This window comes from Petaurus breviceps, unplaced genomic scaffold, assembly GCF_028583685.1.
Source record: "Petaurus breviceps papuanus isolate PSGF00001 unplaced genomic scaffold, PetGlider_PUasm1.0 91023, whole genome shotgun sequence".
Lineage (NCBI taxonomy): Eukaryota > Metazoa > Chordata > Mammalia > Diprotodontia > Petauridae > Petaurus > Petaurus breviceps.
Genome location: NW_027187398.1, coordinates 4,947,738 through 4,966,776, shown reverse-complemented (window position 1 = coordinate 4,966,776; position 19,039 = coordinate 4,947,738). Strand labels below are relative to the sequence as shown.

General features: G+C 39.2%; 1 protein-coding gene across 4 annotated transcripts in view; it reads left to right on the top strand.

Annotated features, from left to right (window-relative positions):
* The window catches only part of ACACA (acetyl-CoA carboxylase alpha), a 253,387-nt gene that overhangs the window by 112,612 nt on the left and 121,736 nt on the right, over nucleotides 1-19,039 (top strand). For 2 of the 4 annotated variants that reach the window (XM_069078143.1, XM_069078146.1), the window contains 5 exons: nucleotides 2,033-2,151; nucleotides 10,843-10,866; nucleotides 13,479-13,676; nucleotides 15,405-15,501; nucleotides 16,254-16,361. In XM_069078143.1, the coding sequence (XP_068934244.1) occupies nucleotides 2,033-2,151; nucleotides 10,843-10,866; nucleotides 13,479-13,676; nucleotides 15,405-15,501; nucleotides 16,254-16,361 (546 nt within the window). The remainder of the gene's footprint in view (nucleotides 1-2,032; nucleotides 2,152-10,842; nucleotides 10,867-13,478; nucleotides 13,677-15,404; nucleotides 15,502-16,253; nucleotides 16,362-19,039) is intronic. The other 2 variants (XM_069078144.1, XM_069078145.1) reach the window with 2 other exon arrangements.

Sequence of the window (19,039 nt, the reverse complement as noted above, 5' to 3'; positions counted from 1 at the left end):
AGAAGTATTGAAGCATAGGCACTGCTTATTGCCCCTAAAGAATACTGGGAAAAAGGTGACTGAGTTTTTTTTGCCTTGGGGATGTAACGATTGATGTGAAGGGGGTGTGAGAGTGATGATTTTTAAAAATTATTCATTTTTTACATTCTTTTTTTTAAATTTTGAGTTACAAATTCTTTCCCTCCAGCTCTTCTCCCCCGTTGAGAAGGCAAATAATATGATAGCCATTATATGTGAGGGGTCATGCAAAACTTTTTTTTTCCTTGTAGGGTAGAAGGCAGGGCAATTGGGCTTTAAGTGACTTGCCCTAGGTCACATGGCTAGTAAGTGTTAAGTTTCTGAAGCCAGATTTGAACTCAGGTCCTCCTGACTCCAGGGCCTGTGCTCTATTCACTGTGCCACCTAACTGCCCCAATGCAAAACATTTTTATATTAATGTGTTGCAAAAAGGGGCGGGGGGGGGACAAGAAAAATAAAGAAAGTGGGGAATAAATGCTTCAACCTATACTCAAGAGTTCATCAGTTCTCATGGATTCTTTGGAATTTTTTTGGATCATTGTTTGATTAGAGTAGCTAAGTCTTTCACAGATAATCATCCTTACAAGATTTCTGTTACTCTGTACAATGTTTTCCTGGTTCTGCTCACTTTACTTTGTATCAGTTCATGTAAATCTTCCCAGATTTTTCTGAAACCATCTCTTTCACCACTTTTTTTTTTTTTTGGAGGGCAGTTGGGGTTAAATGACTTGCCCAAAGTCACACGGCTAGTAAGTGTGTTAAGTGTCTGAAGCTGGATTTGAACTCAGGTCCTCCTGACTCCAAGGCTGGTGCTCTATTATTGCACCACCTAGCCACTTCTTATAGCACAGTAGTATTCCATAACATTAATATGCCACAACTTGTTTAGCTATTCCCCAACTGAAGGGTATCCCCTAAATTTCCAATTGTTCGCCACTATAAAAAAGAACTGCTATAAATATTTTTGTACCTATAGCTCCTTTTCCTTTGATCTCTTTGGGGTACAGACCTAGTGGTATTGCTAGGTCATAGGGTATGCAAAATTTTATTACAGTGATGATTTTTGATTTAGCAGTGACATAGGATGATAGAACTGACCCCATTGTTGTCATTTCAGACAACAGCTATTTGGGGTAGTTTGGTTTGAATTCTTTAACCCAGAAAATATCCATAAGGTTGTTAGTAATTTTTGATTTTAAGTTCTTGTATAGATTGTGATAGAATCTGCTTGAATATGCACCAAACTAAACAACTCCCTGAATTTTCTGTAATGCTTTCATGTCCTCAGTTATGAAGACCACTGCCTCTGTACCTGTCATGCTAATAGCACATTGCGAGGCCCATACACAGTATTTTATGTGCATGACAAGTTGACTTCTCACTGGCTTGGACTAAAGTGATGGTTCTTGCTGAGATACAGTCTGTTGTTTAACTCTAGGGTCTAAGCTGTGTGTGAGTGATTCTGAAAAATATATTTTTTCACATTGTCCTTGCCTTGGGGGCTAAGGACATAAATAACCAAACCTGGGGAGTTGTGACTTTGGCAGAGGGTAAGGAACAGCAGAGATGCAAAAGTTTGATAGAATGAAATGATTTTTATCTTCTAGCCATCAGTGGTCTTGAAGTTCTACCTCCTCTGTTTCTTATTTCTTGTTTTTCTTTTAGGCTTGCTAGGGTCACTAGTCTAGACTTCAGCATCTGCTAGGGTTCAGGTCATAAGTAAAGGTCAGGAAGTATAGTTTCCCACAAGGATAATATTGTTTGAAGGAAGGTTTATTTGGCGGTTAGGAGTGTCTTTTAGGAGAAGTTTTGTTCCAGTAGGGCCATGCTTATAGAGTGAAGATTGCAACTTTGCCAGTAAAATGAAGTTTAGCCAGAATGGATGGCTTTGGGAAGCCTTTTCTTATGGAAGGCTTGTTTCTTCCATGTTTGCTCTCCCTCTCCATTGCTTTTCCCCCCATCCTTTCTTTCTCATGAATTTCTCAGGACTAATTGAGGATTACTTTTTAACCAGGTATATGTACGAAGGGCCTACATTGCCTATGAACTCAACAGTGTCCAGCATCGGCAACTGAAGGACAATACCTGTGTGGTGGAGTTTCAGTTCATGCTGCCCACATCTCATCCAAACAGGTAAGCTTGAATTTGTATGTAAAACACAATCACAGGGGGCTGACAGGGGAGGAGGGAGATGTGGTAAGACTAGTTTATGCGTGCTCCTTTAGGGAAGAAGCATAGAACAGGTAGTGAACAATTTGAGCAGCTGAAGAACCAGTGAACCTTTTTTCTCTAAGCTTTGATCCAAAGAGAGGTGAAATAGGATATAATTAGGATAGAAATTTGGTCTTGCTCTGTTCTTAATCTGTTGTTGATATGTTCTCTCGATTTTTCTGGAGATAAATAGCAGTGTGTCTAACATTGTGCTTTCAGGAACTATATGAGGAGATCTCCTTTGAATTGCATCTGGAATATAGCCAATATTTTGGTGAATTTTATTCCTGCTGTTTGTTGAAGTGGAGACTGATATAGGAGGGCATAACTTCTCTAAAATCTAGGACCAGAAATAAGACTGTCTTTTAAAACATACTTTAGTTTGGAAATCAGCTTTATGAAAATTTACAAGCTGAGCCAAACTTATTAAATTCAGGAAAAGTTTGTTAGCTTCCTAGCTCTTCCTTTAGAAAATCATTAAAAAGATACTTTGGTGTGGTACTCCCTAACCAATTTCCTTTTGTTTTAAAATGGAAATGTTTCCTTTATGATTGATCCTCATTTTTTTTTTAGCTGTTTTTTAGCAACAGAAGTAAAACACACCTAAAATAGCCCCTTCTGTGTTCTGCCATCTACTGTGGCCAGTCTTTACCTTGCCTCTGTCATTTCTTCTGCTTTATATGCTTAATTCTTCTTTTTTGTATGGCAAAGTCTCTTTTCTTTGAGTCTCTAGCTGCAGACATCTGATGGTTTTGTTTTGAATTGCCACTTCACCCAGAGCAATTGAGCCTCTTCTGAGAGACAAAGACATGTGTGTTGAGCCCACGTGGCCACTGGATGCCACTGTTGCTCCAGCCCCAGGCAGAAAGGGAGCATGAGCCGCTTCAGCAAAGTATAGCTTCCCTTCTTTGTCTCCAAAGATCCTTTCACTTCTTTGCTTCAGAAATACCTTATTTCTAGGAGAGAAAGGCATACATCCCTGATTTAGCCAGCATCTCTTGGTACATTTTTGCCTCTAAGGATTTCAGAATCTCATTTTCTAGAAACGAATGGTTGTCCTTCAGCAAGGGGCAGACTCCTCATGGCACACAGGGGCTCTGCTTTCTGTTTCCTGCATTCCTTGAATAATTGTATAGAGCTGCCTGCTATATTTAATGTTCTTTTATAATTCTCAATACATTCTATTTTTCTTCCTATTCTCTACTTAGCTTCTCCTGTTGAGTAGTGATTTGTGGACAGATATTCCCATGGTTCCAAAGTTGCCCCTGATTTCTTCCTCCCATCTGTCCTCATACCTTTCTATAAGTTGCTTGTTCTAACCTTTTATTTAGGATGCATGGTCAAGAAAGATGAATTGAAAAATGAGAGATTCTGCTTCTTTTCAGAAGAGAACCACTGTATTCAGAAATCTTTCACTCCCTACTTGTCATATGCAGCTATGTTGGGGATCTTGGTTAGTCTAGTTGTGATTTTGAAACCGAAACCAATTCTTGTCAGTGCTGAGCACGGTACATTCACATGATCTGTAACATTAGCTGAGCTTTCATGGTTGTAATACCTTGTGGCCCTTTCTTGGTAATGTGGGTACATGTATGCATGTGTGCAAACACACACACACGCACACTGCACATGAACATGTTCTTTAAATTGTCTGTATTTGTATATTTTGCTTGAACATTATATCTGAAATGGTCCAGGAATAGAGAGTAATAGAGAAGAATAGAACTTCTAGAAACTCTGAAGCTGTGGACACTTTTTCTTCTTCTTTTTTTTTTTTTTTTGGAAGTGAGAAGGAAGTGTATATATCATGTTTTGCTTGTAAAATGTTTGGTATGTTACATTTGAAAGTATGGTTTGGTTGGATAATCATTATAAATTTTATTATTTAAGTTTTCATTAAAAATTTTTGAAAACTTGTTAGAATATTAAGTAATTATATGTGTGAAACACTGTGCTAGCCTAGCTACATACTGCTGACTTTCAAAAATCTAGGATTATTTTTTACTGGTTTGTAAACTGAGTTCTACTTTTTGAAAACAAAACAAAAAACCAAACATTTAAACCTTTAGACTTGCATTTAGATCTTTCCTAAGCCTTTTAAAGGGCAAGGAAGAGCAATCAGATGCTTTTTTTTTTATTTCCATAGAAATAAATGGATGTTGTTATTAATTCCTATTCCCTTCCCAGTGCTCTTGAGTTCTACTCAGGAAGATAGGAACATATCTTCCCCCTCTATGAAAAATCAACTTGACAAGAACTACCAATTTCTTCCCTTTTTTGGGTGAAAATTCCAGTTCCACCTGGAGGAAGAGCTGCAGCTTGTTCTCAAGTTAAAAAGTTGAATTGTCCTATTTATTCTCAGTGTATAAGAGTTGTAGTGAGCTGAGCCCATAGATAGTTGCTGCATAGTTTTTAGAAATTATTTTGTGAGACTAAATGGCGTAACATGGTATATGAACACCTTACCTTGAGTATTTTACTCGACCTTAAAAAGAAATGTTTTCATTTAGTGAAAAAAAGCCAAAAAATTGATTCCTCAGGATTAAAAAAAACAACAACAAAAATCAAGCAAATGAATTATACCCATCTTGTTTTTCTGAGCCTTTAATATCTAGCCAGAAATGTACTTACAGTAATCAGAAATCTGACCTGTAGGACCTTGCAAATTGAGTGTTCTTTTTTTGTTGTTGTTAAGTTGTACTGTCATAGAAAGATCATGGTCCTTCCTCCTTTTTGTAGGTCACCTAGAGAAATTTTTTTCTGTTCTTAATATTTTAGTTTAAAGTAGGAAAAAAAGTCCTACCTTGTGATTAGGACTACCCTTGGTTATCCTGCAACATGGCCTTCAGTTTATAAATTTACAGCCAAGTGATGCATTTTGGTGTTGTGGGAAAGTATGGTGCCTGCTGTTTGGATTGAAGATCTGTGTCTCAGTAGAGTTTTTTCTGATCTTCATAGAAATAGATGGAATACAGCTTACTGCCACTACGAATGAGTGAGGATAGTCTCAGAGGAGAGTGTGAACCCACCTCCTCAGGAGTCCCCATGTTGGCAGGTTACTTCCATCATACTTTCTCCTTTGGGTTGTTGTGCTTTCTTCTGCCTTCGTTAATTCTTCTCTACAGCATCTTTTTGCCAGTTATCTAATCACTTTTTGGTTTCCATTGATCGTTACCAAATTGGTTGCTGTTTTTCCAACTCTCTTGTCATGCCTGAGACATCTGCTGTAGGATCCTCATTCAAGGCTGTTGGCCTTGTAACCCTTTCCTCTTGAATTGCCTTTACTTCAGTGATGACTTTATTCTTGACATGTGCCAAACATGTTCCTGACATATGCAGCTAAAGGGTGCCTTTGCATAAAGATTTCTACCTCTTTTTTCCCCTTTTTTCTCATTGTAAGGGACATATTATGCTTGTGGTCTGTTCTCAAAGGTCCAGCTTGCTTTGGTATTTTCTTTTTTTTTCTAGGATGATCTATGCTCATAGTTAGTATGTGGTACTTGTGAGAAGACCGATTGAGATTCTTCAGTCATTTTACCATCTATATATCCCCCGTTTTGGTGCATATGTTACTAGAGCAGCTGCTGTGCACGATGAGAGCATTTTGCTATTGCCCAGTCTTCCAATACCTAATTCGTCTTGTCTGAGATTCCATCAGCCCAGCTCTTTAGTGAGTTCAGCCAGTATTTTACATTGATTAATCCCAGAGCTTGGTCTGTTCCCTTCACCATTTCTTGATGATGAGTGTTAGGAATTGATTCTTTCTTTCCTCTTCTTATGATTTAGGAGTTGGAGGGTGGGGCTGGGGAGAGGGAGGGAGGGAGGGAGAGAGAGAGAGAGAGAGAGAGAGAGAGAGAGAGAGAGAGAGAGAGAGAGAGATGTGTGTGTGGATGTGTGGATCTGTGAGTATGTGTTCTTGCACCCAAATCTAGCACTAGTGAGGTTTGTTACTCACTGGTTTTGGTGATTTAACAACTTTATACATAAAAAGATGGTTCTGAATGTCCGTCTCTCCCCACCCATTTATTTAATGTTGAAACTCGGGTATATCCTTAGCTTTGAATATATTGTTATCTTAAAATACCCTAGGAAAAGCAAATTACAATTTAGTCAGTAGGTTGTACTGTCTCTAATATACATATATGTAGCTGTCTTAAGGTGAGTCTAGGTATAGAGTGCTTTATTACATACATTTACTACTGATAGCATACAGCGCTGTGTATAGTACATCATAAAAACTTGGATTGTTTAGTGTCAGAGACCAAAATGTGAACATTGCCAAACGTCTAGTTGTGTTATTCATGTGTATTTCTGCCTCTTAATCTGTGGCAAGGAACAAGCCTCAGAATTGGCATGGGAGATTGAGATGTTTCTATTTTTATTTCCTGGTGGAGGAGCCCTAGGTGGCAATTTCTTACCTTAAGCTTTTGTAGGTAGAAATTCATGGTTTAGTGAAGTAGGTTTTGAGGTGTATCTTCTCAGCTCTCTGTAGTCTTCTCTAATATTTTATTTCAGACATTTTTCTTTTCTTACCTTTTTCCTCCAGAAGAGGTTGGCTCCCCCTCTGCCTCTAGCCCATGCCAGGGGCCAGGCTGTTAGGTTTTGGATTTTTATCATTGCTCAGTTGGCTGGTGGTGGTCTCTGAAATCTTCTTCATATCCATGGGGAAGATTAGAGACCAAACCTCTTCAGTGTGACTAACATCAGGCAGCCTACTGCCATTTTTAAGGGTTTGGATAATTATTGATTTCCTGGAGGGCTCCTCCCTTGCTTGGCTTGTGTTAGGAGACTTTAGATACAGCTAACTTGTAGCACTTCATAACAATGGGTTGCATTTGCTTGTAGGCCGAAAGGACTGTACACAAATAAGTCCTTCAGTGTTCGCCTCCTCCATGCACAGTAGTCTATTGATGAGATGCAGGCATCTGGCGGAAGGGAAGCTTCTCAGCAGGCTTAAGTGCTTACCCAAGTGCCCTCTGGGATCAGTCGCTCAACTTGTGGTTTCTGCTGTGTTATTTTGGCACTCTAGACTTGCAAGATTGGAGAGTTTGGTGTAGAACTCTCCAATCTATCATTAGCATAAGGTCTCTCCTTTTGAGGAAGACTAACTCATTCCAGGAGGAAGAAAGAAGCAGAATCTAGGGCATCCGTAAATCCCTGTAGTTTCATGCCGTGGGTTTGTGGCTAATTAGACAGCAGGCAGCAGTATGATGTTGTAGCCCTGTTGGCTTGTCTGCTTCAGAAAGTGCAGGATCTTCCAGCAGAGCAAAGGCAGGCTTTGAATGGGCGGTAGCCATAGATAGAGCATATGATGATTTCTTTCCAAACTGGAGTTTAGCAGTGGATTCAGGGCATCTGAGCTGCAAGGGTAGGGAAAGAGAAAACAAGAAGAACAAATCTTCCAGATAGGTTTTACAGTGATTTGGTTGGTATTTTCCTACAAAAATGTGGCAACACAAGGAGATCACCACTGATCACAACCAGTCAAATTGCTTCTCCTTTAGTACTGCTGTTAATGGTTATTCAGCTGACCTCTTCTGAGTCTGGTTTGCTGCCGGATTTCAGAAGACTTGCGCTATACTGACTGAATCTGAGCTTGATAAAAACCAATGCTTGTTTGTATGCACAACCATTATTTTCATCTAGAAACTTTTTTAACTTAGGAGAAAGTTGTAGGAGCATTTTTATACGATATAAGATTTATGTGGGTCCAAATAGAACCTAGTAAAATTCAGTTGAGCTGGAAGGGATAGAAAAAACTCAGAGAATTTGTAACTCCCTAAGAAGATGGTGTTTCTTAAATTAAGAAAGTTTAGCTAGCAGGCAGCATCCCAGGGTTTGTATTTATGTTGAAGCAGAATCTCTTCTCCAACCACTCAGGGCAGGCAGATCAATAAAATCAAAGGCAGAATTCATGTATCTCTATTGTCCTTTTTTGAGGTCTATATCAGCATTGAATTGCTATCCATAGGGACTGAGAATCCAGAAAATTCCAGAATCAGAGGTTTTGATACTATTAGCCTCTGAGGGTCACTCAACCTCTTTGGTGTTCTCATTTATTCCTTTTGTAAAAACGGGTTATTGGGTGGGTGGGCCTAGGGATTGCAGCATTGATTCCAGCATTGTGACTGAGGAATAACCAGGAGGAAAGTGCTCCTCAGAGTCTTAAGCACTGACCCTCATGTGTTGTGAAGAAAGAATTATATCTCACTTGTGTATTTGAATGTGGTCTTGATTGTCTGATCACAGATGACCTCTCTGGGCTCTTTATGCAGGATGAATGTGCTGTGTATATGACAGTCTCTTGATTTTAACTGCATAAAAGTATACTTGACTTATCTGCAACCCTCTTTTTGTTGTTTATTATTTTTCATAAGCCACAAAACTGGTTTTCTAGTATACTACCATAATGCCCACTTTTCTGTTTTGTGCTGTTAAATATTCTTACATTGATTAGAATGTCCTTTTTCAAAATGCCAAAGAATATAGTTCTCAAGAGGGGCATAGATCAGAAAATGTGTAAGAAAATAGTTTTCTTTTTTTCCATGTCCCCTGAAGTCTATGTCCTACAAAAGAAGAGAGATGAGCGCTAAAATTGCCACATGATTTGGAACTGTCACTTTAAAAATTAGAGATGCTAGAGCTTATGTTTTTGCCCCATATAGTGCAGATGACAAAAATTCCTAAAACAAGGTAGTTGGGGACACACTACAAGAGAGGGACAGTTGTTCCTGAATGTGATTTTCTATTTTGTTTTCATTTTAGTCTCTACTATAGTACAAACTCAAGCAGTAAGGCCCCAGAATCTGTGTTAAGTGCAAAAGCAGTGAGACCTCAAAGGGTCTAATATAGTGGTACAATTAGAATAGATTACACCATGGTCTGAACTGCAGAAACCTGGATGAATTAAGCTAGAGGTTGTTTTGGTTGTGGGATGCTTCTTTTCCTATTCTGAGCTCTGTCTGTTATTACTCCACTGCACCCTTTTTTGCTTTGTCAAAGGGTAGTTTACCAGTGTTTTTTCATTTGTTCTCTGGCATTGCGTCTCTAGCTGGCTGTTCTTCATTGTACTTTTGAATCAAGTGTTCCCTTTCCTGGAGTGTTTATATGGGTAAAAGGTTTGACAACCAAGCATCTTTTCTTAGGACAAAAATCATTCCCACAGGAGAGAAGTTCCAGGAGTTCAGGCACATCCCAAAACAGCACAGATTCTTCTTCAGATATTTGTTCTAGGAAAAGTTACTCCTGCTGTCTTAGGAATTCACTTTGTATTATACGTTTGATGCAAAGAGCATTGCTAACTACAAATCACATGTAGTTGTACTGCTTGTGTGCAGTGATATGTCACAGGTTTTTATTTATGTATCCAGCTCAATCTAGGGTGTTTTTTTTCCCTGCCAAAGAAAGTGCATCATTTTTTTTTTTTAAGCAATTGGGGTTAAGTAACTTGCTCAAGGTTACATGGCCAGTTATTTCTGGGTGTGGTGCTAAGTGTCTGAGCCCGGATTCGATCCCCAGGTCATCCCGACACTGGGGCTGGTGCTCTTACTCACTGTGCTACCTGGCCGCCCCTGAAAGTACATCATTTTCTTCCCTCTATCCTCCTACCCACATATCATGAGCATCACCCACTATGTTTTTTCTGCCCATTAAGTCTTTTGTGTGCCAGAAAACCCTAATAGTGAATTAAGGGCTAATAGAATTCTTTGCACTCTCATGGGGAACAGTGTTAGGGGGTAAGGTGTCTATGAACCAACGCTCACTATACCCCAAAAAGGATGGGTGGTAAGTATTAATTTGCCTTTTGAACACTAGGGAAGCTGACTTACTTTATCCATTTGAGAAGATAACCAGCATAAGACCCTATTTTGTATTTTATTAAGTTTCTAGGATCCTTGCTGTTCTATTTCCTTTCCATGTTCCAATCTTTTAACTTTGGTTCTAGCACATTGTTTATGAGAATCTTCTAGTATTCACCAGATTTGTGTTCTGTGATGTTTTTGTTTTGTGATGTTTTATTTCCACTGTTTTTCTTTACCACTTTGGGAAGAAGGGTGTTAGTTAGAGACCAGAAGGGGTAACTGGGAACCTGAACTCCTGGATTCCTTCCTTTTGAGAATGGCCTGTCTGTCCATTACCTGTGCCTGGAAGAACAGGAAAAAAGAGAGGCAACTGCCCAGGGCTTCCTTGTTTTTCTTTACTTGTTCTGTAAAAACCAATAGAAGATTTTCTAGAGCCATTGTCCATCTATTTTGCAAGCACTAATCCTCGTACTAAGAGCTTTTGGTGTATACCCTATCATGTAGTTTAAATGAGTTTGCAAAGTCCATGCTTTACTGCTACATGGTATTATTCTTTGTAATAGAACTTTGGAAGAAAATACATTCTGTGTGACCTTTTATACCAACAGCTGCTGTGGTAAGCTAGGTCAGGAGGCATGCCTCTTTGGAGGCACTCTGGAGGTTGAGGGGTAATGACCACTTAATTAAGTCTGATGAATGCCAGAGCTGCCAAATAGGAGCTCTTTGCTACTGGTCTGTATCTGCTCTGACAATTCTTTTATTATAGCTTTCACTAACCTATCAGTAACTAACTGTGGTTGTTTAATTACAGAGGGAACATCCCCACGCTAAACAGGTACCGTATGTTTAGTTTCTTTTCCAATTAAAAGTGCTTTTTATAACTTAGAATTAGTGAAACGAGGAAGCAATAACTTGACATACTAATATGTTTGCCTTCCCCAGGAAATCCTGATCTCCCCTTTGGACACACTAAATTATAATTCTCCTCCCTGTTTGGAAAACATGTGTTCAGCTTTTCTTGCAGCTGCTTAAAAGTACTTAAGTGAACAGCCTGCCTGGAGAAGCTCCACAATGGCATTTGACAGGGAGTGTACAGATAGATACAGTCTCCTGATCTATAGCTTTCCCTGAACTTCTTCTTTTGCTGAGCCCTCTGGCAGGGAGTTTAAGGGTTTGGGGAGGAGAACCTCTAAAGCTTTTCCTTTCCCTGTAAAGAATTTCTCTTTTTTTCGTCTCCTTACGCTCCTCCTTTTGGAGGAATGCAAATCCAGAAATAGCTGATCTCATGTTTCATCAAATTGTGAGATTTCCCTAAAATTAAAATTAAAATACCATGGTTTTAATGAAGTTGATATTGAGGCTTATTGTTTTATAATTTGATTAAAACTGGAGAAGGATGTTCAAGATAAGTAAATCTCTGAAATTATTATGAACTAATATAATTAAAATACTAGTTTCTATGCTTCCTCCTCCTAAAATAAATGTGACTCCATGATGTAAGCTGGAGAGGTTGTTAATTCCTGCTGGAATCCAATCTACACAGTGACGGGGACAAGATAGTAACCAGCTTTTTGTACACCATCATATCTACATCCAAATAAATGTAGACATTTCATTCCAACATTTTACTGTTATCCCTAATTCCTGCTCTGCCTCCCCCCCAACCCTGCAATATCAGGCGATCAGAATAGCGTTTAGAATTGACTTTTGGAGAATCCAGAAAACCATTTGCTGGGTTTTCTCGTCTGTTTCGGCTGGGGAGTTGGGTCAACCCTGTACTACCTGTTTCTTGCCACTGTGATCAGTGTGGTGATGGAGGTAGCTCAGAGGATTATCTTCCCTAGTATTCTTTAAGTTGAAGGAATCTTTAACCCTTTGTTTGCTGCAGGCTTAGCCTCTCCAGAGGATAATTCCTCCAGATTCCTTCTTTAACTTTTATTCCTTTCATGTCTAATGATACATTGGTAGAAAAGAGATTCTTAAGGCCTCATGAACTTGGTCCTTTATTGGCTACACCAAGTGATACTAGAGCAAAGGAGGCTGATACTAAGAAGTCACATTTTTTGTGTTCATATTAACAATGAATTTCAGTGTCAAGCAGACACATTTTTAGGGCTTGATGGGAGCTACATTTATATGTTTCATAGTATCAGTAGTTTACCCCTCCCTCAGCTTTTCTACTCCCTGATACTGACAAAAGATGAAGCACCTTTTTCATAGTCCTCATTTGCCAAAGGAATAAAAACCTGGAGTGTCAGTCTGTACAGTCTATGTGAACAGCACTCCCTTCCTATAAAGAATTCCATTACCTTTTATGATGATGATTTGCAACAGTGTGCAGCATGCACCAAAAGTCCACATCGCAGTCTGTCTCCTTTTCCTCCCCTTGCCGCACTGCAGGCGGTACACTTCAAGGAGAACTTTTCCATTTGCACCCCAAAGTTACAGTGTCATTGTATTTCCCTGTAGCCACTTAGCTCTGGTTCAGAAGGTTTGCTTGGAACTTACATTAAACTTAGTTCTGGAGGCATACCAGGGATTGAGCTCTTCTCAGAGCCTCCATACGTTTGGAAGCACTTCTGTTTGTTTCTCAGATGCTGCTGAGGGGTATCATGGAATATATGTATCCAATGTACTTTTAAAATGTACACATTGGCTCAGTTCCCTTCAGGCTTCTCTATTTGGCTGCTTTGCATGCTTACTTGTATATTTTGAGACCCATGCTCTGTAGTTTTGTAAGTCATAGTGAATTACAGAGAGGATTCTCTATAGCTATTGGCACTGTGGTGAGGCTGTTTAAAATGAAAAAAAGGGGTAGTTACAGTTTGTTGCTGACAGTTTTAAAATAAAATCTCCCCCCCCCCCACCGAAAAAAAAAAAAAAAAGTAGGGGGAGAATAATGACTATCAAACCATGGAAGGAGCAAACACCTCTTTTTATTTCTTTTTTTTTTTTTAAGACAGTAACCAGTTCTGTAAATAATGTTGTTTGTAAGGATTTACTAAACCTTTTCAAATGCCTTAAACTAGAGTTGTTCTTGTATGTATCTGTGAACACTTAATCTGTTACAGTTCCAAGAGAAAAATGCTTTAGGCACTGCATAGTAACAGTTTACTTGCTTGCTGATTTCTCCCTCTTAAAGGAGAGAATTTTTTAGGGGGGGGAAGGTGCAGGATGGTTTTTTAACCTCAAGTATGCTACTAAATTCATTAGTAGCACGAACCCACTATGCTGCTTGAACTGACAGGAAAGATTTCATTAGATAATTTTTGGGATGAGAAAACACAGATTTATGCTTGGGAGTAGCTTGAATAAAAGGGTTAACGAAAATATAATAAAGACATCAGTGTCTGGAATGGGTAAAAAACCAGATCTGCCCTGCCACCTGACCTTACTTAAGAGTACTCTCCCATCCCCTCCTTTCTGTTGTTGCTCTCCCTCTCCCAGAACCACCCTCCCCTCCCCTCCTCGTCTAATGGACTTGCTTAAATCGCCATTTAGAATGTCCTTCTCCTCCAACCTCAACCACTATGGCATGGCTCACGTAGCTAGTGTCAGCGATGTGCTACTGGACAACTCATTCACTCCCCCATGCCAGAGGATGGGCGGGATGGTTTCTTTCCGGACTTTTGAAGACTTTGTCAGGTAAGAAGAGTCTCAGGAGATTGTTGTCTCTCTATGGGAGAAATGGGTTCCTTTTGTTATACTATTTCAGTTTTATTTAAAGGATCATTATGTCAAAATTGTCAAGGCATAGGGTTGGACAGACAGTTCATCAAGTGTAAACAAATAATGAAAGTGTAGAGAAATATTAAGAGTTGTAAACTAAAAGAACTTGTCATGAATACCTGTTCACAGCCATGACATCGGCAATGATAATAAAACTGAATGCCAGTAAAGCTGTGGGGGGAAAGGTATGCCTGTATCATGCTGATTGCAATGCATCTTAAAGAAATAATTTATAAGGAAATAAAAGCTGACCTGTTTGTACAAAGCTATTCATAGTTACATTATAAATCATAGCAAAAAAAAAATAGAAGTAACCAAAATGCCCAGTGGTTGGGGAATTGCCAGATATACTGTACTGTTAGGTTAATACAGTGGAATGTTACAGATTGACAACGACATAAAGGTTGATATACATATTATATGAAGCAATGCAAAATTTGGTGGAGGGGAGAGGGGTGTTGGACTATAAGGGTAAATCCTGATTACACAAATTACACAGATGTTGGTAGACTCAATCCTAAGGTTCAGAGAAAGATGATAGGATCCTAGAGCTAGATCTGGAAGTGGCCTTCAAAGGTTGAACATCTGTCTGCATACCTAGGAAGTGGCAGATCTGGGATGTAATGGTTTTTTGTTTTGTTTCTTTTGCTGCATTGACATGCATCTGGGTTTTTTTTTGGTAAAGTTGATTAAATTTATCAGTGGGGGAAAAAATGAGCATAGGGCGGTGGCTAGGTGGTGCAGTGAATAGAGCACTGGCCCTGGAATCAGGAGGACGTGAGTTCAAATTTGACCTCAGACACTTAACACTTACTAGCCGTGTGACCTTGGGCAAGTCACTTAACCCCAATTGCCCTGCTTTTCCCCCCTCTAACAAAAAAGAAAAAGCAAAAAAATAAAATTAAATAAAAATTTAAAAATGAGCATAGATTCCTAAAGTAACCTTGAAATCTTAAGACTTCTGGAGAATGTTCCTTCAGAAAGGGTTATGACCTCTCTCTGCCTTTCTACTTAGTTTTATTCTCATTCTGGCTATGTATGGTAGTCTAGATTCTACTTATATCCTGAGATTGGTCAGAGGAAAAGAATCAAACAAAAAAAATCATCTTTCCCTCATGAGCCAGGAGCAGAAGGAGCTTTCTGCTCTGTGAGGAGTGAAATGTCAGGAGAAATTAAACACAACACAAGAGTCAGCCCCACCAGAGACGATACATCTTTTGATTAAATGCATTCAGCATCTATCTCTTGCTGTATACTGATGCATTACCCTAGGGGGAGGGGCAATTACACTGGTCTGTCACTGTCTTAGTCCTGTGCTTTCCTGTTACCTCAAGACTGATGATGATAGCAATGCTCATGTCTTACATGTGAAAAGAAATAAAGCTTTTCTATAATAAAAATTACTCTTTTTTAAGAGGAAAAAATAGATATTGTTTATTAAAGTTTAAATAGTCCATCCTCCTAGTTTCTGTCACTCAGTGAAATTTTGCATGTCACCTTTATTTACTGGTTGGTATCTGTCCAGCTGGCTTTTGAGCCCAGGGTTAGAGATGGATAATTCTTTCCTGGGAGGGCTAGTTTGCTGCCCCTGCAGGTGGCCTGAGATTGGGTTTTTATGGTGAGTGTTTCTCTGGTGCATTTCAGAATTTTTGATGAAGTAATGGGGTGCTTCTGTGACTCCCCACCTCAAAGCCCTACATTCCCTGAAGCGGGCCACACTTCGCTGTATGATGAAGATAAGGTATGGCACCTTCTCTTGGGGAGGCAGGTTTCTTGTCCTGATGCAGGATTTGTACAATATATAGTAGCAGTTTTACTATCATCCTGGCTTTGGAACACAATGAGGATTTTTTTTTTAACTTGAAATAGAGACAGCCGAAGAGGCACAATGTATTTGTCCTCTCTGTTTCTGTGTGTGTTTGAATTGTCTGAAAACCCTTGGGTTTGGGTTTTCTCCATTGTTATCAAATGATAGAATGCCATATTCTAGATTAGAGGAAAGATAGGTTTTTGGTTTCTAATTTTTCCCCCTCTGTTATTTCCCTTTCTCTTTTTCAGCAGACCAATTGCTTCAGCCAATTTTTTTCTATTAGTTCTTGCTATGACTAGAAATCCCTGGTATTCAATAGATAGTAAAAAAGAATACATTCAGAAGATTTCCATCTTTTCTTGCTGTTCTTCAGCAAAAAGAGAAGATGGTAATTCATTGAAGTCCCATTTTATAGATGAAAAAATTAAGGCATAACCCAGGAATCCTAAAAATCAGGATTTTTAACTTCTTTTGCCTACTGCTTTTGTTGTATCAAGCAGTTTTCATCCTTGCCTAGGTATACTTATAGTTGGGCAGCTATTTACATCAGTTTGTCAGCTGTCTGATGGGCAAGGCTGAAGTATCTTTTCCTGTGTATATAGGGGCATTGTCTACTCACAGCTTTCCTGATGCTCCATTGGTTATTTCATAACTTCTTGTTGGTGTGTGTGCTTGGATTACAGGCTGCCAGGGACGAACCAATTCACATCCTGAATGTGGCGATCAAGACTGACTGTGACATTGAGGATGACAGACTAGCAGCCATGTTTAGAGATTTTACTCAGCAAAATGTGAGTCATGAGTTAGATGGTGCCTGGTGGCCCTTCCTCTGCTGGTTCCCTATGAGACCTGTTGCTGTTTTGGCTGTACCTTTTGGATCTTGTTGCTAATAAGAATGATCTTCCTCTGGGCCTTTATCCAGTAAGCCAAAAGATGGCCCTCTATAACTTTGGCCCTTTATTGGGGTTCTGCTGATACTAGGAACAGTCATGGCCTTGTAGAAACTTAAAGTTCAAAGGGACCTCCGTGGTGATCCAATCTTTGTTGTGCCAGAAACGTCAATCCCTTTTATAAAATTTTCCAAAAGTCATTGTCCAGCCTCTACTTGAAATTCTCCAGGGACAGAGAACTGTCTATTTTCTAAACAGGTTTAGGCTAGTTTGGGACGGTGCTAATTGGTAAAGGTTCTTTCTTATGTTGAGCCAAATTTCACCTCCCAGAAACGGAAGATGATAGCTCTGTAACTGGAAGAAGGGCCCTCAGAGACCTTCTCATTCAACCCCTTTGTATTACAGATGAGGAAACTGAGAAGTGGGTTGCTAAGTGCCTTGCCCAAGGTGACACAGGTAATAGACCTATCTAAGGCAGGATTTGAGCTCAGAATCCTATCCATAAGTCTGAGGCCAAACAGGACATGTCTAACCCTGTTTCCAGTGACAGCCCTGGAAAGATTTCAATACTCCATATTACAAGGATGTGTAATTTTGTTGTTATAGCCAATTTCTCTACTAGTGCACATCACAGCCCTTCTTTACCATAATAGATTATCATCATGAGTTGTTGGGGCCAGCTTGATGAAAAATCTCTCTAAAACCTAATTAAACTGATCCTTGGGAAGTAATCATATAGTCTGTGACCATATCTGTACTTGAAGCCTTTCAACTCAGTGTGCAACTGGCCAGACCTTGTGCTAGGCTGACATGGCCTTTGAGAAATCAGAGGCCCTTTTCATGTCATGATGAGTCATTGGAGATGAACTCTATGGAAGTTGATTCAATATTGAAATACTATATCATGTTCAATTCAGAATGAGAGTAGCAGGAATATGATCGGTTTTGTCCTAAACTCTCAAAGGAGATTTTTTTCCCTTGGTACCAGTAGAACTGATAAATCAATGAACTTTCCTTTTAATTCACCTCTTGGAATTATGGACTCAACTATCTAAGAAAAAATTCTTAGGAATGAGAACTTGGTATCATCTCCTGTTTTAGCCTATTGATTCTTCTATAGAATTGTTTGATTCATCAGTTTACTGTCACAGCACACCACAGGAATGTGGGCTACAAAGGTGGTGAAGGAGTCTGGAGACTCTTATTTCTTGGAAAGGAAAAATCTCTGTGACTTGTTGATAAGCTAGTTGGGTTACCTATAGTTTTTGCATGTGTCCTTGAGGCTGAGGCTAAAAAACCTACTTTCTCCACAGAATGAATTTTGGATTTTGGGATATTCCAAAATTTACATCTTATTTTAAATTTTTAATGTTGTTAGTACAGATAGTGCTGGAATTATCTACTTGACTCCTGAACTGAAGTATAGAATCCTGACCTTACTCCCAAACTTTGTTCAGTACTGTTAGTTGACAAGTGCATTTCCACTTGAGTATAACACCATGAACTCAATGTTATCTTAAACTGAAGTCTCTCAACTCCCATCTATATTTCTGGTTATAATCCTTTTCCTGTTTGTGTAAAGACTTGAAAGTTTCCAGTCATTTTTTATTCCTCCTTATCCCACTAATATTTAGTTACTAGTTGTCTCATATTCATATTTTTCTTCCTTTGCTATTACCTTGTGCCACATTCCTAGATAATAGATGCATTGTCCTGCCACTAATCTGTCTTCCTTTCCTATGTGGTACCACAAAAGTAATCTTACTAGATAACACTTTCATATTGCCATCTCCATGATCAAAAATTTGCAATAGCCGTATTGCCAAAAGGATAAAGTCTAAAATTGTTAACTTGACATTTAAAGTATATATATGACCATAGCTCTTCTAGTATTAATTTATACAAAATTGCCTCTCCAACCAAACTGAACTTTACAGATTTCTTGCTTTCTCACCTTTGTTCATACTGTTCCCTTCACATGAAATATTTTATCCCATTTCCCAACCCAAATCCTGCTGCTTCTTCGAGTTTTAGCTTACACCTCCTTTCATCAATGAATACTTCCCTGATAACTCTGTCTGGAAATTCTTGTCTAACTCTGGATCCCCATCAGACCTTAAAATTTTAGAGCTAGAAGGGTCCTTGAGGACCACCCCTAATCTCCTTCCTCATTTTACAGATACAGAAACTGAGACTCAGAAAGATTAAATGACTTGCCTGTAGTTTCATGTAGCTGGTCAGTTATACCACCATCACCCATCCTCATATACCCTGGCTCCGGCTCTAGTTCTTTTTCCTCTTAACTATGTTTTGTCCCTGGCACTGGCCAGTCCATAAATGTTTCATTGATAATAATGCCTTTTGTGCAGTTTTGTATTGGCTCTGTGACTTCATTGGTGAAAAGGAAGTCCTGGTGAGGAAAATCCTTTCAACAATGAGGATTAGTGATCCTGTTAGTGTTGCTTGGGTCACGGCCTGAGACTCAGAGGATCAGAGCTTTTGATCTGGAAGTGGGCTAAGCCAGCCCCCTCCTTTGACTGACAGATGTGTGCTTGCCCAGGCCAGCTCTGCAGCCAGTA